This window comes from Tetrahymena thermophila, assembly GCF_000189635.1.
Source record: "Tetrahymena thermophila SB210 genomic scaffold scf_8254798, whole genome shotgun sequence".
NCBI classification, from domain to species: domain Eukaryota; phylum Ciliophora; class Oligohymenophorea; order Hymenostomatida; family Tetrahymenidae; genus Tetrahymena; species Tetrahymena thermophila.
The window spans coordinates 277,438-300,756 of NW_002476554.1; the positions used below are offsets into that span (position 1 = coordinate 277,438).

A 23,319-nucleotide genomic window follows, 5' to 3' on the forward strand; every position below is an offset into this window, starting at 1 on the left:
TTTCATTTACTTAATCTATATTATTATTTGAATTAACAAAAGTTTTATCTTTTATGAGAATAGAAGATATATTTTTAATTATTGACGACCAAATAAATTTTAAGCTAAATGAAATTTAAGTTTAGTCTATTAAATCTATTCTTAATTCCTTTAAGATTAAATATTTAAAGCATATTAAAAACTATCACTATTGGATCTATTATTTTTTTCTTTAGTTTTTGGTATCTTTTAATGAAAAAAACTTAAATTAAGAAGAATTTCTTGCTTAATACAAAGATTTTTCATCTCATGAAGAATTATTTGAAATTTCAAATTAAATTTTTCTTTTTGAAAAAACAATCAATTATGGTTATAACTAATTCCTCTTTTTCTTGTTGAAAGATTTCTAAAAAATGTATAGAAAATATTTTGAATATAAAGATTCTTTAATATATTGATAGACTAACTTAGATAGTTATTTAGAATTATATGATCAAAATATTATTTCATATATAAATTAGCTAAAATATAAATACTTTTAATATTGTTTTTTTTTATTCTTTATTTGTTAAATATTTATCACTAATTACATACTTTAGAATACTTCAATTTTATAAAGAATTTATTTTCAATTTATTTTTTATTCAACTTCATAAAATTTTAAATAAAATTAATATAACTAACTATATATAATAAATATATCTCAAAATTCATATCTATATCTTAAAATTTAAGTTTAAATTTTTTATGATGTTTTTTAGCAAGCAATAAAACTAAATTTAATGAAATAATTAATGTTATTAAGATAGAAGTAAGTCTTTCTTAAAAAGATGCATGATGTAAAATTATTAATAATTTTTAAGGAATTATTTATATTATAAACAACAAACAAGAATAATAAAGCAAATAGACTAAGAATAAATAATAATTTTATTAAATAAATAATTGCTTATTTAAAGTAAACTAACTTAAATTTATATGTATGTAATATTTTATTTCATTTACTTAAAAGAGAGGTAGCTAGATTTAGTTGAGATTAAACATATTAAAGATTTATTGGTACAGACTTAAACTTTTAGACATCTTAATGGAAAATGCAATCTTGGACTAACTAAATCAAAACACTAGAGTAATGAGTTTTTTTATTATTTTATTTTGCAATTTATTGATTTAAACTCATGTTTTTATCATCAATTTAGTTTTACTGATAAAGAATTTATTAGCTAATAGCATTATCAACAGCTTAATTGTATTGAATGAATAGAAGATCTTCAATTTTAGCTGCATAGAATTGCTTTTCAATTAGCTTAATATCAGTGTCCAGTGATAATATTTGTAAAAAGATTATTCCTATGGAAAATATTAGGTAATTAAAGTCATTTCTCTTAAAATCAAATAAGATTATAGCTAGGTCAATTGTTTTTTGTTTATATTATTTAAGGAATATGTCCATTTACTTCTCTAATATATTTACTGTATTTCCTATATCCATAAAAACTATCTATTGGTTTTCATCGAGAGCTAAATTACAAACCTCAATTGATAAATTTTACAAAGAGACAATCCCATCTAGCATGACTAAACCATCAACTATCTATATAAACCATTTCAGACATTATTCTTCCTTGAAATTTTGTTATTGAACTGCAATGAAATCTAGAATAAAAATAATAAAATGTTTAAAATAAAATGATTTATTTATTGTTTATAATTAAATTACTTTTTAAAGTGACATTTGGAGCCTTTGTTATATAATAGCAGTGATTCTAATCTATAAAGTAGTGTTTAAGCTGTAGTATTTGAGTAAAATTTTTCATATGCATTTGGAAAATGTTAAATAATTAATTATGTGCATCAATCTGATTTTAAATGAAGTTATTGAGTTCGAGGTATTTAATTGCTACATAACTAGCTGTCAAAGTATCATAATAAACTGAATAATTTGGTCCATTTATGTCATAGCAATTATTATTTTTTACAAATCTAGATTTTATAATCTAAACATCTTACAATTACAAGTTAGTTAGTTACACTTTCACAAGTTGCTAAAACTCATTTACTTTACGATCAGGTTAAATATTATTTGTTTGTTCTTCACACAAATCAAGATTCTAAGCACTTGAATCATGTTCTCTCAATTACGAATTTTGATCTTCTATATCAAAATTAAAAACTGCTTGTTGCTTTTTCATTGTAGATTTTTCATTCTCTTTTATCTTGATATATTCGCTTTGATTTTAATCAACTTACTTCAATTTTAAAAAAATGTTTAATTATTAAAAAAAATAATTTTAAATTAACAATCAGAACCAAAAATTACTATTGAATTGAATTAAAATTCTAAATTACCTTTTATGGATAAACTCCCGATCCATTAATACCCGAAGAAGATATTTTTATCTTTGGATTTACAGTCTATAGTCTTTACTGTAAATGAGCTACTATCTTTTAATTCATATTCATCAGATGAATCGTTTAGATATTCTTAGGTAAGTGCTAAAACAAATTATCTAACATTTCACCATCTACAATTCTCTCTATTATCAAGTTTTCTTCGAATTATTCTGGATTCTTTAAAAATCTTTGGAATTAAATTGTTAATAAAAATTATTAAAATTAAATCAAAAATTATACATAACAAATAATTTTTTTCAAAAAATTTGAATGAAAAATGACAATTTAAATAAATTTAAACTGCAAATCTAAATTAAAAAACTGTATTTATTTTATAATGAATTAATTTAATAGTTTTTTTATATTTTCATTTTAGTGTAAATAAATAAATGAAATATTATTCATTAAAATACATCCAAAAAAAGACAATTTAAAAATTAAAATTTAATTGTTTAATAATTAAAAATAAAACTACCTTATTAGATTGTACTATCCATGACCACATGCGTAGTACTATCCTACACTATGAAAATTAAAATAACATATTTGGGATTCATTTAGAGGACTTAACTTAATATCATGAAAGATGAGTTCTTGTCTTAGATTTGATTGGAAAGGGATAACATTGCAATATTTAATGTTATTCATTTTCTCTAAAGATTTTCTTAGTTAACTTTTACTTTCCTGTCCTTTAGAGATGTTAATCAAGTTCAACTCTAAGTAACTCATTTTAATCTTTTTTTCGAGTGCTTGGTATATTTTGACTAGGTCATCATCATTGAATTCGTTTTCACTTAAATATTATATTATTATTACTTTATTAAAAATTAATGTAAAATGAGCTTTACCCAATATTTAGTGAGAGATAATCCAAATTAGGAAGCTAATTAATCACTTAGATAATACTTCCAGTTTAAGTGTTATTAATTGAATTATTCCAGAGATTTATTTTTAAGCTGTGGAGATCTTTAAATTATTATAAAAAAGTAGCTAATTCCTAAATTCCTTTGTTCTCTATCTCACAATTCAACAAATTCAAGTCGAGATATCTAAGTTTCTTAATATTTGAATTTTTTACTAAGCTCTGCACTCCTTTATATTAAACCCTATTATTTCTATATTGATTCATAGTAAGAACAAGAAATAATTCAATAAAAAAATTATTACTGAGCATAAAAAGTGAGGTATTTCAAGTTCTTGTTTTTTTGAATGCTTTTAAATATCTCTCCAATCACATCAGAATCAAACCCATTTTCTCTAAATTATTAATTTAAAAAATTAATCCTCAAGCAAAAAGAATAAAGAAATAATAATACGATATGTCAAAGTGAATCCTATTCAAATGCTTGCTGCAAACTAGAATGTTGCAGATGTCACTTGTGTATTTTACTTAAATTTTTGAAAGCTTCAAATCTAAGTGCAAAAAAGTCAGCTTCTGCAAGTTACTGAAGCCTTTAGCAAACGTTTTAAAAGAGTCGCCTTAAAATTCTACTTTTCTTGAACTGAAGTGAAACTCTCTTAAATTCTTTTAGGCTTTCATATTTCTCTCAAATTCTGTCAATTCTTTGGCATTTAAAGCACTATTATCACTTTAAATATTAACATAAAAGTTAAAAATAATACTGAATAAAAATTTATGAATTACTCAATTATTAGTTTTAGTTGAGTCAGAGACATTTGCTTGAATACGCTAAAAAGATTTAGATAGCCTTCAGAATCAATTGAATTATTCATTAAATTTAAACTTAAAACTTATAAATTCTCGCAATTAGATAATCCTTTACTTAAGTACTCTACACCCAACGATTCGATTATGCAATTCCTATATAATTTTAATTAAAGTAAGATGAGAGGGAAAAAAAAAATTTTTTTTACGCTAATTGAAGACTGAAATATTTAAGTTCATATCTATTATTACTTAGCAGAAACTAAATATCACTTAACCAGTGGACACTCTTTTCTATCACACTAATTAAAATATAGTTAAATTTTTAATTATTAAATTTATTAAGAGGAATTTATACTCTTTAATTTCATCTTAGCTTCCATTATTGTTGCCTTATTTATTAGAAAGTTCATCTCTTATATTGCAAATATTCCAACTAGCATTTTTTAATATATATTTCTTTAAAACAAATTTCTTAATTTTAGTAAATTTTACTTAAAATTGATATCAATATGCTTAAGTGATTGTGCATTCTTTATTGATGACAATATTTTTTACATTCCTTGTGCTTCTAAATAATTGTTGCTATTATAAAAAATAAAATTAATTAATCATAATGCTTTTCTTAATATTGAGGTAGAATTATTTTTTATTATTAAGAACATGCTTCATTTATTACCAAAAATTAAGAGTCAAGTATGTGAGTTTTTGTGAGAGTAATTTCAGAGTATTTTCTATAAAATCGTCACTTTTGAATGAAATTTAGCAGTTAGAGAAGTCTAGATTCAAGTGTGTCAGATTAGATAAGTAACTAGCGTTTTGGAAGAAGTTCTGAATACCTTCTTACTCAATTGAATTTCCACTAAATTATTTGTAAAAAAATCAGTCAAATATGCAAGATTAATTTTCATTCTCAAAATTTTTTTAATCGTTATAAATTGTTTAAATGCTCTTTTGTTCAATCAATTTTATAATTTACTTGAAATTCAAAGAAACATGTGTCAGTGATGGCATTTTATTAAGAGTGTTGACAATGTTGAGATATCCAAGATTAGAAATATTATTTTATCTAATTTTATTATTTTCATATTTAGTATTTGAAATTACAAAAGCATCTAAACAAAATACCTAAAGTCCAAAACTATGTACTAGATCTAAGAAGTACAAGTAAATTTCTCAAGTAGAAATTCAACTCCTTCATCAGAAATTTAATTGTAAGCTAAATAAAGTTAGATGTTTTGCAGCTATGGTAAATTTGCAAAAATATCCTAAATGAGGAGCAAGTCTCTATCTTTGATTGAGTTTTTTCTGTTATTTTTAACATTTAAAACAACTTATTTTTGGAAAAAACAGTATTTTTGTTTTATTTGCATTAAATAAATTACTCTAAATTAAGGTATAGTTATCTTAATTTATGTGCTTTTAGCAGGCTCTACTGAATGTTTAATAGTAATTGCTTATCAATAGATTGGCTTTCGCTATTTTAATATTAAAATTTATTTTGCTAAGTTGCATTTAATTTCAATATAATTACTTAGAGCTATTCAAGTTAATCATGAGTTCTTGTAAGTTTTCAAAATAGAATCGCCTTGAAAACATTGTGCGAAAAAAATTTAAGTTATTTTAGCATATGTTATAATGCAATGTCTTGACTGCTAAGAGAGTAATACCTTCAAATATTTGACAAATTGGAAGTTGGGAGTTGTTAAAATTAAGGCAAGCTCCCTCTAAATTAACGCAATTAGCTAAAAAGTTAATGAATTTATTGTATACTTCTGGTGTATCTTTAAAAGTATTGTTTTCGCTGAATTCTATGTTTAAATATTTTATTTTTTGTTAAGCATGATGATTACAAAATGGTTTAAGAAATTCCATCAAAAGTGTAAAGTTGCATCCTGTTTGACCTAGATTTAAGTAAAGACTGCTAATATTTGTAAAGATCTATGCCTTTTCTTCCATAAATTTAAGATACTAATTAAGAGAATCCTCTATGTCTTTTTTAAGATGAAAATCTAGCACTAAAACTGTATATTTATTTTGCTAATCATTTATATTCTACTCATTTAATTATTTTATGGCTTTTTCTACGTTTTTTATATAGAGCATCTGGGACATTTAAATATATTTCTTCTTAAAGAAGGTTTTTTGCACAAATCCATTCAGCTTTTCTTAGATTATATTCATTTTTATAATCAGTAAGTACTTAATCGAAATAATCTAAATAAATATTATTATGTGCTTATGTTCGTCTTTGTGTATGTATCTATTTATATGTATGCTTGTTTGTTTGTAAGTTTATTTATTTCACTTGCTTTACTTATAAGAATAATTAATAAACAAATAAATAGCTTTATAACAACGAATTTATTGTTAATTAAATAAAAACTTTTTAATAATTTTTTATAAATTAATAATTAATTCAATAAATTGTAAACCTATTTTAAATTTTAAGAAATAAATGTCTTTTTATTTCTAACTTGATTTTTATTTTTATTATTTAAACTGTATTCTTTATATTGTTTATTTAAAATTGTCAACAATTTTTATACTTGTAAAAATTAGAAAATGTGTGATTTTTGTGCATAATTCACTAATTTAGATTTAATTTTTACAAAATTTTTTTTATTTTGTTTTGTACAATTGCAACAAGTAATATGTTTTCTTTAAAATCAAATTAAAACAATAAATTAAACATCTAAATGCACTTCTCCTTCATATTTGTTCAAATAAATAATGGATTTTATTTAAAAATTTTGTATTTATTTTTGCTTAATTTGAGAATTAAATCAATACATAAATAACATTTTTTTAAATAATTTTACTTGAATAATTTAAGTATGATCATTATGTTTAACTTTTTGAATTTATGCAACCCAATTAAGTATTAAAATCTCTTTCTTGTGAGTAGGGTAAAATGAAATTAATTTAATCATATTATACAAATTAAAAAAATTATTTAGTAAGAATTCAATTATGTATGCATGTATGATAGAAAAATATAGAAATTACATTTAAGAAATTGATGTAATAATTTGCTTGAATTTCTCATTTCAGTCAGCGTAAATGTAAATATAAAAAATAAAATCTAATCCATAAAAAAGAAACAGTGAAAGAAAGAACATGGAACATTGAGTGTAAATTTAGAAAAACTAATAAAAACCAAGAGTTTTTGTAAAAAATTGCTGGAATTTATCTATTAATAGCTAATTGAATAATTTGTCTTAAATGTTTGAGGATGTATAACTAATAAACTAGCTATAAAATAATAACAAAAATTAGTTAAGATTATTAAGTTAATGTGTGTATGTATGATCACACATTTATTTAATTATGTTTATGTGTGTATGTATGTGTGTCTGAGTATTTTTTTAGTTAAACGACTTATAAATGCTTTAGTAAATCCACTCAAAGAAATAATCATCGAGCCAGTCAATCTATAATTTATTTAGTTTATCCAACATTATTAAGATCAAAAAGAAAAAGTAAACAAAATCAAAGGGATAAATAAATAAATAAACCTAAGGTTGACAAAGATTATAAGTATAAAAAGATAGAAAGGAGTGTGATAAATTGACGACTTCGTTGGTTCAGCCGTTGACAAATAAGCGCGTTAGCGTTAATTGTATGGATCTTGATGAGGCTTTGAAAACTTAAAAATTCAAGAGCGATGAAGCAGCAGCAAGATACTATTACACTTTAGCTAATAAAGGTGATCCATATGCTTAGTACGTAATAGGGTTATTATTAGAAGAGGGTAAAGGTATTGAATAGGATTTAGAAAAAGCTATAGAGTGGTATACAAAAAGCGCAGAAAAAGGAGAGGCAAAATCTTAATATTGTCTAGGCAACTTATACTATTAGGGAGCTGCTGTCTAACAAAATTTTCAAGAAGCCATTAAGTGGTATAATCTCGCTTCTAAATAGGGACATGACAAAGCATTATTCTAATTAGGATTGATGCAGATATTTGGTTAGGGTTTTAAATAAGATTTTCAAAAGGGAATTGACTACTTTAAAAAATCAGGTGAAAGAGGAAATTAAGATGCATATAATAATTTGGGTAACATGTATCGTGAAGGAACGGGTAAACAAACTTCTTTTCAATTTTTTTTGCTAAAAATTAAAATTATATCATTGAATTTATTAAATAATTCCTACTCTATGCCCAGGCTAAAATAAATGAAAACTTTAATTTATAAAGTACAGGAAATAATTATATTTTATTTCATTATCAATAGGCGTCAAGGTAAATTATGAGGAAGCTGTTAAGTATTATTTAATGGCTTGTGAAGGTGAATGTGCCGCCGCTATGGCCAATCTTGCTACTTTGTATATTTAAGGTCTAGGTAATATATTACTAACAGACATTCACTTTGATAAAATATGAGGCTTATTTTATGTATCCTTTATATAAAGACTTGAATTAATTAATAGCGATTAAACTAAATCACATTTTAGAGATAAAAAGGGATTCAAATTTTTTTCATTTTGAATAAAAAAAGATTTAAGTTATAAATAATATTTTTCATCAATAAACAGTTAGTTAAATTAGTTAATTGTTAATGAATGAAATATTTCAAAAAAAGAAAGAACATTTAAGTGAAATTAGAATAGAAAACATTTCCTCATATTAGAAAAATTTGGTAGAGATTAAATTCAATTAAATATTTATTTAAAATAAAAGGAGTCAATCAAAGTTATGAAGAAGCAGCCAAATACTTCAAAAAAGCAGCTGATTTAGGTTTAGATATAGCATAGTTTAATTTGGGCTGTCTCTACGAAGAGGGGAAAGGAGTCAAAAAAGATTTGTAAATGGCTTTAGAGTATTACAGAAAAGGAGGAGAAAATGGAAATTAAGAAGCTGAGGATGCTTTTAATAGATTAGAGGAAATAATGAAATAAGAAAAAAATAATGAAAATAATAAAGATCAATCCTAAAAAAAGAAAAAAAATATGTGCTCTGGATGCTAAATATTCTGACAAAGGCAAATAAAACATAACAATTGTCATTAAGTTTAAATTAGGATTGCTTTTCTTCCTTAATTCATTCATTCATTCATTATTCTATGTTTTTCCTACTTAACTTTTCATTCTTTGCTCTTGGTAGTTCCCTTGTTTCTAACTAGTTATTTAATCCCTGAAATTATGTTTATAATAAATAAATAAATTAATAAGTTAGTGTAGGATTTTTCTCTAAGCAGTAAACTATCTTCAATTAGGGTCTAAAAATATTCTCAAAGCATCAATATTATTATTAATCAAAAATGAAAAGCTTAAATTAATATTTTAGTAACCAAAAACTAAATGTGAATCAAGTAATTAATTTATGATAACCAAGTCAAATAATGATTATTTAGTAATTATGAATTGGTTTACTTGATGAGAGGCAGCTACTAAAATATAAGAATAAAATATTTTATAAAAATCAATAAACAGAAAGAACAAATAAATAGATAAATAGATAATTAGTAATGACAAAATTCTTCTAAACTCTAATCGATACAATAATTTATCAATCAATCAATCAATTAACCATTCAATTAATATATAAAAATGTAATAACAACCACCTATCTAAAAAGCTTTCTAATAATAATCATTCCAAATTAGCAGAATTTATATTTTATAAACAAAAAAGCTTTTGAACATACTAACAAAATTCTCAAACATTTTAATCTTTTTATTAACTAACCTACTTAATATACATACATACATTCTCTATTTCTTTATTTTTTTGCTCTTAAATATATTAAATTTTTCTAATTGTTCTTTTAATGAATACTTATTGATATCCCTATTTCAAATTAGTTTTTTTAAATTAAAATAATAAAACACTTTTTTAATTTTTAAGAAAATTGTTTAATTTTCAAAATCAATCAAAGTACTAAAAAATAATCTTTTCTTTTTAAATAAAATAAAAATATTCAAATTTTTATTTAGTCAAAATATTTTATTGTTTTTTATCAAAAAATAACCAAAAAATTATAAAAATAATTTATTTTTGTTTTTAAAATATAAAATAAAAGTAATTTTTTTCATCAAGAATGAAGAATATCATTTTTTGATTACTTCATCAAAGCATTACATTTTTTGATTAATTATCAACATTTTTTAATCAAAGTTTTTGTTATTGTTTAAAAAATTAACAAGAAGTATCTGTTAGTGAGCATTTATTTAAAAATATATTAAAATTTGAATTATCAAAATAGTTAATAATTAATAAATAAAAGAATCATTTACTTTTACTTTATATATTAACATTAAATCAAGCTTTAAAACTTTAAAATATTTATACATAGATAGATAAATAATTATTAAAATCATATTAAAAGTTATAATAACCCACTTAAGTCATAGCATAGGTTAAAAGATCCAATATTGTAATGGGAAATAATTAATCTATAAACGCTGAAGAAAAGAAATCATATATATAATAAAATTTGCATTTTGTAAAATAAGTTGAAAATGATGCATATGGAGAAGTTAAAATTATGAAAAATGAACTCAACCAGGTAAGTTTCTTCAATAAAAATTATTCTTTAAATTTTTCATAGAATTATTATTGTCAATGCCAAGTATATATAAACAAACAAACAAAACAAACATATTTTTTTAATTTTTATTTTTTCTAGCATTGCAATAATTAATATTTTTAATCTTTGAAAACAAAGATGAAAAATAAATAAATAAATGAAAATTTTTAATGCTTTTTCTTAGATTAGTTAAATCAATTAAATAATTTCAAATAGGAAATCTTAGCAGTTAAGTAGTACTCATTTTAAGATAGAGATAGACTTGATAATTTCATAAAGAGGACTGAAAAAAGAAAGTAACTTATAAGTCCTTACATAGTAGAATTGATTGATGTTGAAGCTGACAAAGCTGAAGATTTCTGCTCAAATTTCTTTAAACTTTCTCTTGTATACCAATATCATCCAGAAAATTTGTTTCAATTAATTGAGAAAAGAAAAAAACTTAGGAAAAGATTCACTGAATAAGAACTATTCTTGCTAATTGATTGTGTTTCATCTGCTTTGCTTGTATTTGACTCTTTTGAATTGAGGCATGGGGATATAAGACCTCAAACCATATTAATATCTCAAGATAATAAATTTAAGCTTACTGATGTAAAATTCCTCACTCAATTTTCTTAATACAAAAGGCTACTAATAGGAGTTTCTGATACTAACTATCTATCTCCCTAGCTATTCTATCAAATGGAACATAGGTATTTATTCATTTAATGTTAAAGATCAAATTCTTTCAAATAATAATTTTAAATTTAAAAAATAATTTATGCAAATACGAATAAGTTTTATTTTAATAAATTATTAAGGATAGCTAATCCAGAACATAATGAAACAATTAGCGATATCTTTTCATTAGGTTTAATTTGTTTAGAAATGGCTTCAATGCGTAGTATTTAGGTAAAATAAATAAACTAAAATTATCAATCAAATTAATTTTATCATAAATTTTATAAATCAATCAATTATTTATTTATGCAATTAAAGTGTTAATAGTGTTGATATTGTTATAAGATGTATAAACTATCAAATCAATAGTATTTAATAGGCATATCATACTTTATTTCTTTAGATACTTTTGGTTTATATTAAATAATTAAATAAATGAATTATTTTTTCTGTGTTTGGTTTGAAGATATTTATTTAATATTGATTTTTTACTTAAAAAAATATATAATAGGGAATTTATGATCCAGAAACATTTTAAATATAAGAAGAAAAAGTGGAAAAGATAATTTATTAAATGAAAGAGGATAAATATAGTGAGAGTTTAATAGAATTAATTTTACGAATGCTTCAAATAGAAGAAAATGATAGAATTAATCCTTATTAGATATAGTAGTATTTAGATCCCATAAGAGACTCTTACTAAAATATCAAATTATTGTACACAACCACAAAATTTGGGGAGAGGTCTTATATTGGGGGAGATCATTCATAAAATCCTTTTAGTCAATATTCTCAAAGTTAGTTTAATTCACCTGATTCTTAGTCAATAATTGTTAAAAACCATAGTGCATTTTTGAGTAGAAAATAGTCATTCAATTAATCTAATGGAGTATTTACAAATAGAGATGGAACAAATGAACAATAGTAATTATTTAATTTTATTCATTATCTTAAAATTTACATAATAAAAGGTTACAACCTCCTGCTATTATTGAGCAAGCACCTAACCATTCTTAAGCTTAATCCTAAATCTAAAATATTGAAGCTACATTTTAGCCTAAATAAGAAGACTAAAGAAAGTAAATAAATAAATAAATTTAAATATAAATTAAATATTTTCATTAAATTATTTTTATTTAATCATGTTTAAAACATTTTAATAGACATGCAAAAATGAGCCACTAGATTGATGAGGATTTGAATGAAGACTCATAAGTACTTAAATAAATGTATTTAGATTAAAAATAAAATGAAGGCTACTAACAACAAAACGAAGTTTAGCAGGAAAATTATAAAAACTCAAGTATATTTTATTATCTAATTAATAATAATAAATTAAAAACTGAAATATTTTTAAAGATTACTAAAACGATGACATGCAAGATTACTGGGAGAAAAGCTTACATAATATAGATTAAGATGTTGAAAATGTACTTAATGAAACAATAAGACTTTAGTAGTAATACAATAAAATGCCTAAATTGAATTTAGATGAAACAGATATTGATAATTTAATTACAAGAAGATTGGAAAATAAAAATGAATCTTTGATGAATACAATGTATCAACATAAGCACTCACATTCCACACACAATACTTTAGCTTAACCACTTTCCAGCTCTAATTTTCACAACACTTAAAGACAAAGAAATAGCAATCAGAGCATATCTTCTAAACACTATTTGCATTCTGATACAAGGTCTCTCTCAAATCTCTCATAAGCTAAATTGGTAAACACATTAAATAATACAAGATAAAACTCACCAAAAAATGAATAATAACAAGAATTAAATTAAAAAAATGCAATTCCACTTTCTTAAGACTACATAGATAAGTAGTAAGGTAACAATAATCTTTATGATTTGTACTTAAATGAGTATAAAAAACTAGTAAACATTTAAAATTAATAAAATTAAAATAATCAAGATAGCTAAAACTTTGCTATAAACTCTCATCAAGTGAAGCATAAATAGTCAAAATCATTTTATAATTCTAAATATTGAAATTAATTATTAATTTGAGCTAAAAAGTAATCTGCAATTTAGTTTAAAAAATATAATTTATATTTATTACTGTCTTATAATATCTTAATTATCGCTATAAAATAAGTTATCAATGAAAACTATAATATAATCTATAAAAAAAATCAACAAGAATATTTATTTTTAGTGATTTATCAAGCCATAAATTAAATAAATATTTAGTTCCTTTAAAAAAAATATAATATTATACTGTATTAAAATAATTATTAATTAATAATTAAAAATTATTAAATGTTAATTTCAAAAATTATATTTTATTTTATACTATGTATGTCTCATTCAAATTCAAGCAATTTTAAATTACTTTATTTATCTAAAATTTAAAAAAATAAAAACAATTATTTCATAATTAATTTGTATAAAATCAAATATAGTTAAAAATTCATTTTTAAAAAAATTTAATAATATTCTAATTTTTATAAAATGTAATATTAGTAATCTAAAGTTGGGAAATATTAGTTTGAATTATTAAATATAAACCATAATCTTTCTGCCAAACCATATGACCGAATTCAGAGAGAAGGTTGACAAATTTAGTGAAAAATTTTCACTTTAAATTTTTATTACTATTGTAAAATTCTTTTTTAATTGAGTAATTATAGTATCCAAAATATTTATGTTAAAATAAATTAGTATTAAAATATTTCTATTCTTTTAGTAAGAGATCAGCAGTATTTTTAATATTTTAAGTCTTTTATACAATTTAAAATATTTATTTTTAAATTTTCTTATAACTTTAACTTTGATATTCAAAAATACTTTTGCTTTATTTTTAATCGTATTAATCAAAATTTTTTAAAAAAAATCTAAAATACAAAATAATCTAAAATAAAAATCTAATCAATTTGTTGTAAAGTTAAACTTTTAACTTTTAATTTAAAATATTTATATATTAAATATTTATATAAATGTTTTGAATTATCTAAAAGTCATATAAAATTTTTGTTTATATAAACAGGACTGCATTCCAAAATAAATAATCAAAAAAACGTCATTCTAATTATCATTAAAAAATGAAATTTTGCTTTTAGTTTAAGAATATTTGTTTGAATTTTAATTAAAGGATAAAGAAAGACAAACAAACATTAAGATATATGATAACTTTAACAATCATAAGGATTAGTTACAATTATAATTTCATTTTTTATGGATGATTCAAAAGATTTATTAAGATAACTTATCAGATAAACAGAATCAAAGATGATATGAGAAGTCCTAATACAGCAAACATTATTTTTTGTTGATTTTTTTTAAAGAAGTTAGATAGTCAGTCTTACTTGGATAATTTTGTAATTTTTTCAGCTAAAAGAACCATTTCTTTAGTTTCAAGTTTATTTTTACCTAAAGTTTGAACAGAAACTATTGATTTCTTATCAAGCTATACCACTGCCTTAAGGGTAAATGGGTAAAAATTGTTTCCTTAAGCTTTATTAAAGTAAAATCCATTATTGGGGACTGCATCTGTAGGTTTGTTATCTATGTAGAACTGGACGTCAACATTATTTGTATCTGATTTGACAAAGAAATTGAAAGTAACTTCATAATCACCAGGAGCAAGATCTAGCTTTAAGAGAGTTGCTTAGTTTTTATACTACTAGACATCCTTGTGGTGAGCTAACTTCTTGCCTGATTTTGTCTCCTCCAACTTAACTTACAAATCATAAAGGTTTTTTTATGATTACTTCAAAAGTAGCTTTAATTTTTCATCGTTGTCGACTTCTTTTCTGTTAATTTCAATGGTTTCTCTCATTTCAGGGATAAAATCATACTTGACTATAATTTCTAATATCAAAGAGTGGTTTTAGCCGTAAGTTATCTTTGCTAATAAAGTTTATGGGGCTTTTTCTTCCAATGCAGGGATAATACATTTAGATTGAATTTTTTCTAACTTGTGGTTGAAGAGTTCATAAAGTTCACCTTCAATAGAATTAGAAGCAGAAATGTTAATCTTGTTATCATCAAGAAGTTCTATCTAAAACAAGTAAGAATTATAGTTAATTTAAAAATTGGTTTTCTCCTCCATTTTAATCTCCCTTTAATTGTTCCTAAAATAATATATTGTTTGTTTTATGTAAGTGTATGCTTTCTTTTTATTATAGACGACTGACTAATCTCTTTTTTTTCAATTATATTAATTAAAATTTACCTATTTTGCAAATCTTAAATATATAAAGGCCTATTTACCCTTCTATTTATTTATTTGCATGTATTCTGGTGAATTTCTAATATTCTTTTAAGCTCTATCAATAAAAGGAGACGCTCTTTAACTTTTTTCTACTCCTTTAATCTAATCTATGTACATTATCGACTCTTTAATCATTAAACCGATGAATTCTTTATTATTTATTATTACTTTTATTTATAAAAGAAACTTATTTAGTTAGAAACATGAATAAATCAATAATATCGGTTTCTATAATTATAAAAAATTAATCAAAAACCAACCAAAGTTTGGTATCTTTCTCTAATTCAAAATTTCTATCAAAATCTTTAATTAAAAAGATATATTTTTCAAATATAAATAAATAAATAAATTTATTTTAATTCCATTTTGTAAATTCTTAATTTTAAATCTAAAATAATTATTTTAATTTTCAATTTACTAAAAAATGCTACAAGATACAAACATAATATTTAATTCAAATAAGCAAATAAATAAATAGCCTAAATTTTATTTTATTATTTAATAAAATTATTTCAAATAATAAAGATAAATAAATAAATTATCTTCATTTATTTGGATGCTTTTTAAAATTATTTAGACAATTCATAGATAGAATTAATATATACGGTATAGATACAAAAAGTAAATAAATAATTTATTTAAGTAAAAAACTAACTTTTGTCTAAATAAAATTTATCAAATAACTGATGGGTTGTGTTTAGTAAAAAAAAATGCAAACAATTGATAAGAAAAATCATTTAGATAATAAAGAGGAAGTAATAAATTGATATAAAAAATATTAAAATATAATTTTTTTATAAAAAAAGGTTGCTAATTCCTTTTTATCATAGCATACTGAACTTTATGTTGATATAATGTAATAAATGATTGAACATAAATAATAATCTAAAAATTATTTTTTGTCAAATATAACCAACCAATAATTAATTATTTATTAAATAGATATTCTTAGTTTACTTTCAAAAAAATATAAATAAACTCAAAACAATAGAATTGTTTTTCAAGCTTCTATTAAAAATTTTCATTTATTTGTTCGATTTTGTCGATTTTTAAATATCAAGAGAGAGCACATAAATAATAACAAAATATTATTAAAAAGGTAAAATTAAATTGATGATAAATAGGGATAGAGTTTTTGCTCTTAATTAGCAACATATACAAGTTTATAGTCTTTAACACTAGATTCATCGTATTAATATAAAAATTAATATAATTATTCTTTTTACAAAAAATAAATTTGTTACAATTTAATTTTTTACTAAGTACGATATTCTTATTAATAAATAAATTAACATTAATTATTTTTCAACATGCTTTTAATTCTAAACTGAAATAATTTAATTTATTTCAAGATATACTTAAATTGAAGAAAAATTTGCATCTAATCTAAGTCTTGCTTTAGCAAATTGTTAGAATCTTTCAAAATTAGTAATGAGTTTTAAGTAAATAAAAATATTTATTATTTTTATATTTTGTAAATACTTTGATTTTTATTCATTTAAAAATTCTTTATTTTTCTTTTTTATTTATTTTCATTTGCTTTAAATAAAAAGGTAGTGTTAGCTTGATGATAAAATTGCTATAAATCTATTTAAGGGATTAGAGAAATGTAATAAAATCTAACAATTGAATCTTCAGCTAGCGTAAAAAATTTATTTGGTATTTTATTTAGCATAAAATATTTAAAAATTCAAACATTTAATAATTATTTACATCTTTATTAATATTTTTAAATCAATCAAAAAAATCAATTTTTTATAAATATTTAAGATAGATTTAAAATGATTTGACCATATTAATTAACTAAGAATTAAAAAAAAAAAAAAATTATTTATTTTAAAACAAATAAATTTTGTTTAATTTTTTGCTAAATTTCATATTCATTTACTTCTAAAAAACCTTAAAGTTAAAATAAAATCGGACCTGATGGTGCAACTACTTTGAGTAAAATTATAGAAAGCTATAATAATCTGTCTATTTTGAGACTCAATCTAAGGTAAGATACATTTTTTATCATTAAATTGTATTTTCAAAAGAAAACAAGGATAATATCTCTTTTCTAAAAACTAATATTTTACTAACAAATTAAAGATGAAAGCGATTTTTATGCTAATTAATTTTTGATAAATTTATTTATTTACTTTTATAAATATCTAAATAAATCTTTTTATTTATTGGAATATTAGCTAAAATATACTTCTTGATTAAGGTATTTCAGCTATTGGGTAAGGTTTATAAAAGTTATAAAAGCTTTAAACTTTGACACTTGATTTTAAGTATGAAATTTTTAATTTATTTGCACTAATTAATTTTTTTTATAATAATAAAATAAAATATTTAAAAAATGGAAGTAATTAATTTGATTTTTAAATTTATAAAAGTGGTAATGTGATTGCTAATGAAGGGTTATTATAATTTGGAAATTATTTAGAAAACTGTAGAAGTATATAAACTTTAATACTATTTCTTCAGTAAAATTGTTTTATTTATAAATTGTTTATTCTAAAAATTATTACTTTAAACCTCAAATTAAAAACTTTTGTATTTAATACAGAGTTAGTACAGGCAATCTATTGTAAACTTTTGCTCATAATTTAGGAAAACTCTTACAACTATAAAAAATTAACCTTTACATATCGTAATAAATAAATAAATAATTTAAATTGTTTAGCTTAATCTATTTTCTAAAAATATCAATTAAACCAAATTGTTTTAGTTAACATGCCAAAGCGCTTTATTTATCAAATATTATTTTATCACTTCTTATTAAAATGCTAAAATATTTATTTAAAATTTACTATTTTTTGATAGAGAGAGCTAAGTAAGAGCTTAGGATGCAGCATACATATGTAATTCTTTAGGAAATTGTCTAAATCTCGCAGATATGACGCTTTATTTGGAGTAGATTTGAATTCATAATAAAGAAATTATAAAATTTTAAGATGCTTTATAAAAAAAATAACACTTAGAAAATTCTTAATAAAAAAATATTTTTTTTTCAACAAAAATTTATTTAATCTTTCATATTTTATTTTTAATTAATTTTTAAAATTTGATATTTAATCTATTAATTTAAAGCAAAAATATTATTGGATCAGAATATGTTGATTCTTTTAGTTAGGCTGTTGATAAACTTAGGAGCTTGACAAGTTTATCACTCAATTTAGCGTAAAACTATAAATTTATTTTTAAATAAGAAATATAAATATTAAATAAATCGATTAAAAATTTAAAAATAAAACAAAATAAAAAAATCATAAATTCATTTTTAATAATTTATTTTATTTAGCTTTTCTTTCTTTTAAAAATTAAATAGAGTTGATTTCTTATTAATTTTATGTATTAAAAATATAATTATTATTAAAGAAGCAATAACATCTAAGACAACTAAGTGGAAAGTCTATTATCTGGATTAGCAAATTACTCTAAAATGAGCTTTTTGAGATTAGAGCTCTCGTAAAAAAAAATTATTTACTTTTTCATTACATACTATAATAAAAGCAAATTCATATACTGAGATACTTGATAATTAATACCTCACTTAATTAAAGTTTATTTAAAATTTAAAAAAAAAATATGGTTAGCTATATTTAAAATAGCTGAGGAGATGAGGACTCTAATAAATGAGAAGTCACAGTTTTATTTATATAAATGAAAATAAGTAATAATTAAAATATGAACTATGATTAACATAAATAATAAAAGGTAAAATATGATCAGTGATGAAGGAGTATTAAATCTTGGATCTATTTTAACGAAATGCAAAAGTTTAACAAAGCTTATTTTAAGTGTTGTGTAAATATAATTTTCTTTATTCATTTAATAATGCTTTATTATAAATTGAATTTTTTTTACTAAGATTAAAGAAAATATTTAAATTTATTTATAATTCAAAGTTATCTTAATTCTTTTCATAAATTTAATTAATTTATAAATTTAAATAAAGATCTAACCATATTAGTGATCCTTCAGGCCTAGGTTAAACTTTGTCTAACTGTACTAATCTTAAGGATTTAACCCTAATACTTAAGTAAAGATTGTTAATTTTTCAAAAAAATTATGTTACTAAAATAATTTAATTACATTAAAAAATTAATTATTAAACAAAAATTACCAAATTAAATTATTTTAATAATTAATTAAAAACATATTAAAAGTAATAATAGAATGAAAAATTAAGGAAGTTTAGTTTCTGCTTTATCAAATTGTACTAGCCTTTAAGCCTTAGCTATTAATCTTAAGTATTAAATAAAGATTACTTTTGTTCAAATATTTTTGGGTCATTTAGAATTAATATATTTATTTTACTTTTACTTACAATTTCAAATAAAAAAATTTAGATTTTAAAATTAATTTACTTTAAATTTTATTAATTTTATAAGTAAATTTTTTTATTAATAACTAAAAATGTGCATTAAAAAGGAATACTATTATACAATAGAATCTTCGGAAATTATTAGATTCGGATCTGATTTTGTGAAATACAAAAAACTGATAATTTTGGAGATTAACCTTTAATAAGAGTAAACGATTAAAAAATATATAATTTTCATGTTATCTCTTGAAAATATTAATTTTAATTGTTAATTTCAAATATTTTAATTTAAATAAGGCATATTTTAAACAAACTAATAGTTAATATTTTCAATAGCTTAATACTTATTATATCTATTTATTTATTACAACAATTATATATGAATAGGTTTAGTCAAATTCAATTGGTTCATATATCATAGCTTAAAAGAAAAATTTTTAAAATGAAGAATTTTTGTTTTGATTTCTATTAAGATCTGAATAAAATAAATATATTAATTATTGATTATTTATTTGCATTAATATTCATAATAAATATTTGACTAGGGAAAATTATTACTAAAGATATGCTTATTTATATATATATTATATTTTTTTAATATACAATGAGAATGTTTAAAAATATTATAAAAATCTTATTTGAGTGAACGAATAATGTAATTTATTTATTGTGGTGGATTTTTTTAAAATTTTATGTATTTGGAATAATAACAAATTTTATAATTTATTTTTTAATGGTTTACGTTTTTTTTAAGATAACAAATAATAAATCATAGATAATTGAAAAATATTTACATTTTTTCTATCTAAAAAATCAAAGAGATTACTGTATAATTTATTTATTTTTAAAATAAAAAGGAAATAAATTATATTTTATATTTTAGCTTGGAATCAATTAAAATATTATTAGATAAAAATACTAAGGTTTTATCATATAAGATAATGAATCAGCATCATAGTATGAACCAAAGGATTTACTAGCCTTAGAATTTGTAAAATCCCATGTCTAACTTCCATTATAGTTAGCCGTATTAGGTGAATAATTTTTAAAATTAAGGCAGTTTTAGTTAATAGGATCATCAGCAATAAAAATATCCAAACTTAAATAGGAGTTATAATTAAAACCAAAAAAACAATTTGATGGTATCTTCTTCATCATAACAGGAGGAATTTAAGAATATGTATCCTAGTATCTATGAGTAGCATCAATCAACAATTACTTACAAATCAAATAATTAGCATATTAAAAAAAATATAGATGAGTAATTAAAAATTAAAGAATAGTTTAGTCTTGTTGACTCACGTGCATATAAATCTCAACTAATGTCAAGCAAAGTTAGCAAATAAAATGAAGAGGCTACACACAACTCGAAATAAGATGATGATGATGACGACGATAGCAACATAATTCTTACAAAAGAATAAAAAAAATAGTCTCAAGAATAATAAGAATATACTTATTCTACTAAATCTATTGATGAATTAAAGGTTGAATAATTCAAAACATAGAAATCTTTTTTCAAGCGACTAGCAAGTTTGAGGCATTTGAGACCTAAACACTTAGCTGACTATGGTATTGGGTATAGCATGTACTTTCTTGTGCTAATAGACTGTCTTTTAATTTTATTGCTTATATTTTTGATTAGCGGTTTATTCAGTATTTATACAAATAAGCAAGGAGATTATTGTAAGAATATTGAAGAGATAAAAAAATAAGTCATGAATGGCAAGAAGTCTTACGAAGTATGCATTATTAGCACAGAAACAGAGTACTCATAAGCAAACATAGTAGGTCAATCGAGCTAGATTATTTAGCAAGACATTTTAGTTATGATTACAACTATTGTTCTTGCTTTGTATATGGCTTACAAGCATAGAAGACTTAAAGTTCTTAATAATAAAATAGATTATTAGTTTATTTCTCCAAGTGATTTTGCAATATGGATTTAATACTCAGAAAATTCTGATATTATTGAAATTTAAAAAAATATGAAACATTGTGGAGTGAATGAAGAATATAAAGGTCATAAATTTCTTCTTTTTGATAATATAATAAGTATAAAGCATATAGAAGAATAACAGTATGAAGATGCAACTGTTTCAAAAGCTCCTGAACCTGATGATATCAACTGGTAAAACCTTGAGATATCAAAAACTAAATAAATTTTTTACAAGGTGATCTCATTCTTTTTAACAATTTTTTTCATTGGCTTATGTTTAATAGTTAACATGATTCTAATTACCTTCCAAAAAAACTTCACAGAAAGTGTGTAGGTTTACGATAATAAAGGAAATTTAGTAATTATTTAAGTTAACACAAAAGATGCATAATAGATAGCTTATGTGATTTTCTTTTTTATTTTCATATCAAACGGGATATTTAGTACTATATTATCTAAATTATCTGCATTCGAAAGCTATTATGATAAGACAGGAGAATAGTGCTCTTTCTCAATCAAGCTGGCTCTAAGTAGATTCGTTAATATAGCATTAATACCATTTTTTGTTTTAGTTGGCTTTGATGCACTTTTTTTACCTTAGAGAATGCAGAGTGACATCTATAAAACTAACGGACTTATCATAAATTAATATAATAATTTCATTTTTACTACAGTTTTGTATATCATTATCATGATTCTAGATCCAGGAAGAAACATTAAAATTTTAATTGCTTTCCTCAAAAAAGATATAAAAAACAATGAATGGTAAGAGCCTGAAAATAATTTATCTTAGATGTTTAGTGAGATGGCTAAAACTATGCTTTTTACTGCATTTTATGCTCCTCTTATACCAATGTGTTTGGTTATATCATTTATTGGTTTACTCTTGCTTTACCCAATTCACCTTTACAAAATTATTTACCACAGAAGAAAAACCTTAAAAGTTAGCTCTTTGATGCCTTTTACAATATTATAAGTAATTAAATGCATAGTTCCAATATACGCTATATCAAATACAATGTTTCAATATATCCTTAATCCAGGGCTCTATCATATTACAATATACTCTGTGATTAGCATAAGTGTTGGCATTGGCCTTATTCTTACACCTCTTGGAACTTTAGAAAAATGTGTAAATGTTGAAGACAAAATTAATCAGCTAGATGACTAACTCTACTCGCATACTGCCAAATCAAAATACAAAGAAGCGTTTGCTAAATATAGATATTACTATGCAGAAAAGTATTAGATTAAAAATCCCTTATTTCTACCTAATTAACATGACAAGTTTTACAATGAATAAAAAGTTAAATTATATATGGAAGGAAGACCTCATGATGGATTTGCTTGCTGTTGAATTTATTTGTAAAATGCAGTTTGTTTTTAAAAACAAAATTTATTATATTTTTAAATGTTTCAAAAAAATTCTACATTTTTGTTTTAAAAATTAAATAAAATATTGAATACTTAATTTTATTTTCAAATAATAAATAGATAATATATCTTTCATGTATTGTCTGTCCGTGCGTGCACTGCGCTTCTTGACGTATAAAATATACTTTAAGCATTTTTTGTATTTTTCCACAATAGTTCAAAATAAAAGA

At 21.7% G+C, this 23,319-nt stretch overlaps 7 protein-coding genes across 7 annotated transcripts; 5 read left to right on the forward strand and 2 right to left on the reverse strand. All coding sequences in view use genetic code 6, as the record gives it.

Annotated features, from left to right (window-relative positions):
- Positions 1–976: 976 nt before the first annotated feature.
- Positions 977–6,223, reverse strand: TTHERM_00170480 (hypothetical protein; the record flags this gene model as incomplete). The annotated part of the gene is made up of 16 exons (XM_001008705.2): positions 977–1,635; positions 1,700–2,228; positions 2,329–2,560; positions 2,849–3,166; positions 3,222–3,488; positions 3,541–3,630; positions 3,690–3,962; positions 4,019–4,195; positions 4,249–4,341; positions 4,398–4,475; positions 4,535–4,624; positions 4,719–4,901; positions 5,019–5,108; positions 5,168–5,347; positions 5,425–5,517; positions 5,574–6,223. 16 exons carry the CDS (start codon positions 6,221–6,223, stop codon positions 977–979), a joined length of 4,002 nt encoding a protein of 1,333 aa, XP_001008705.2.
- A 1,440-nt stretch (positions 6,224–7,663) lies between these two features.
- TTHERM_00170490 (Sel1 domain protein) lies at positions 7,664–9,019 on the forward strand (the record flags this gene model as incomplete). The annotated part of the gene is made up of 3 exons (XM_001008706.1): positions 7,664–8,123; positions 8,278–8,385; positions 8,724–9,019. 3 exons carry the CDS (start codon positions 7,664–7,666, stop codon positions 9,017–9,019), a joined length of 864 nt encoding a protein of 287 aa, XP_001008706.1.
- A 1,258-nt stretch (positions 9,020–10,277) lies between these two features.
- TTHERM_00170510 (kinase domain protein) lies at positions 10,278–13,237 on the forward strand (the record flags this gene model as incomplete). The annotated part of the gene is made up of 7 exons (XM_001008708.2): positions 10,278–10,550; positions 10,788–11,266; positions 11,375–11,465; positions 11,746–12,158; positions 12,206–12,313; positions 12,398–12,537; positions 12,594–13,237. Exons 1-7 carry the CDS (start codon positions 10,422–10,424, stop codon positions 13,235–13,237), a joined length of 2,004 nt encoding a protein of 667 aa, XP_001008708.1. The 5' UTR covers positions 10,278–10,421.
- Positions 13,238–14,543: 1,306 nt separating this feature from the next.
- On the reverse strand, positions 14,544–15,299 carry TTHERM_00170520 (hypothetical protein; the record flags this gene model as incomplete). Its single annotated transcript, XM_001008709.2, has 1 exon — positions 14,544–15,299. One exon carries the CDS (start codon positions 15,297–15,299, stop codon positions 14,544–14,546), a length of 756 nt encoding a protein of 251 aa, XP_001008709.2.
- A 365-nt stretch (positions 15,300–15,664) lies between these two features.
- TTHERM_000170529 (hypothetical protein) lies at positions 15,665–16,792 on the forward strand (the record flags this gene model as incomplete). The annotated part of the gene is made up of 3 exons (XM_012795791.1): positions 15,665–16,216; positions 16,268–16,317; positions 16,561–16,792. The coding sequence occupies 3 exons, from the start codon at positions 15,665–15,667 to the stop codon at positions 16,790–16,792; spliced, it is 834 nt and encodes a 277-aa protein (XP_012651245.1).
- A 595-nt stretch (positions 16,793–17,387) lies between these two features.
- On the forward strand, positions 17,388–19,632 carry TTHERM_00170530 (transmembrane protein, putative; the record flags this gene model as incomplete). The annotated part of the gene is made up of 10 exons (XM_001008710.2): positions 17,388–17,390; positions 17,560–17,691; positions 17,739–17,932; positions 18,016–18,099; positions 18,273–18,310; positions 18,404–18,629; positions 18,828–18,917; positions 19,167–19,256; positions 19,408–19,439; positions 19,493–19,632. The coding sequence occupies 10 exons, from the start codon at positions 17,388–17,390 to the stop codon at positions 19,630–19,632; spliced, it is 1,029 nt and encodes a 342-aa protein (XP_001008710.2).
- Positions 19,633–20,717: 1,085 nt separating this feature from the next.
- On the forward strand, positions 20,718–23,072 carry TTHERM_00170540 (transmembrane protein, putative; the record flags this gene model as incomplete). Its single annotated transcript, XM_001008711.2, has 1 exon — positions 20,718–23,072. One exon carries the CDS (start codon positions 20,718–20,720, stop codon positions 23,070–23,072), a length of 2,355 nt encoding a protein of 784 aa, XP_001008711.2.
- Between the last annotated feature and the right edge of the window lie 247 nt (positions 23,073–23,319).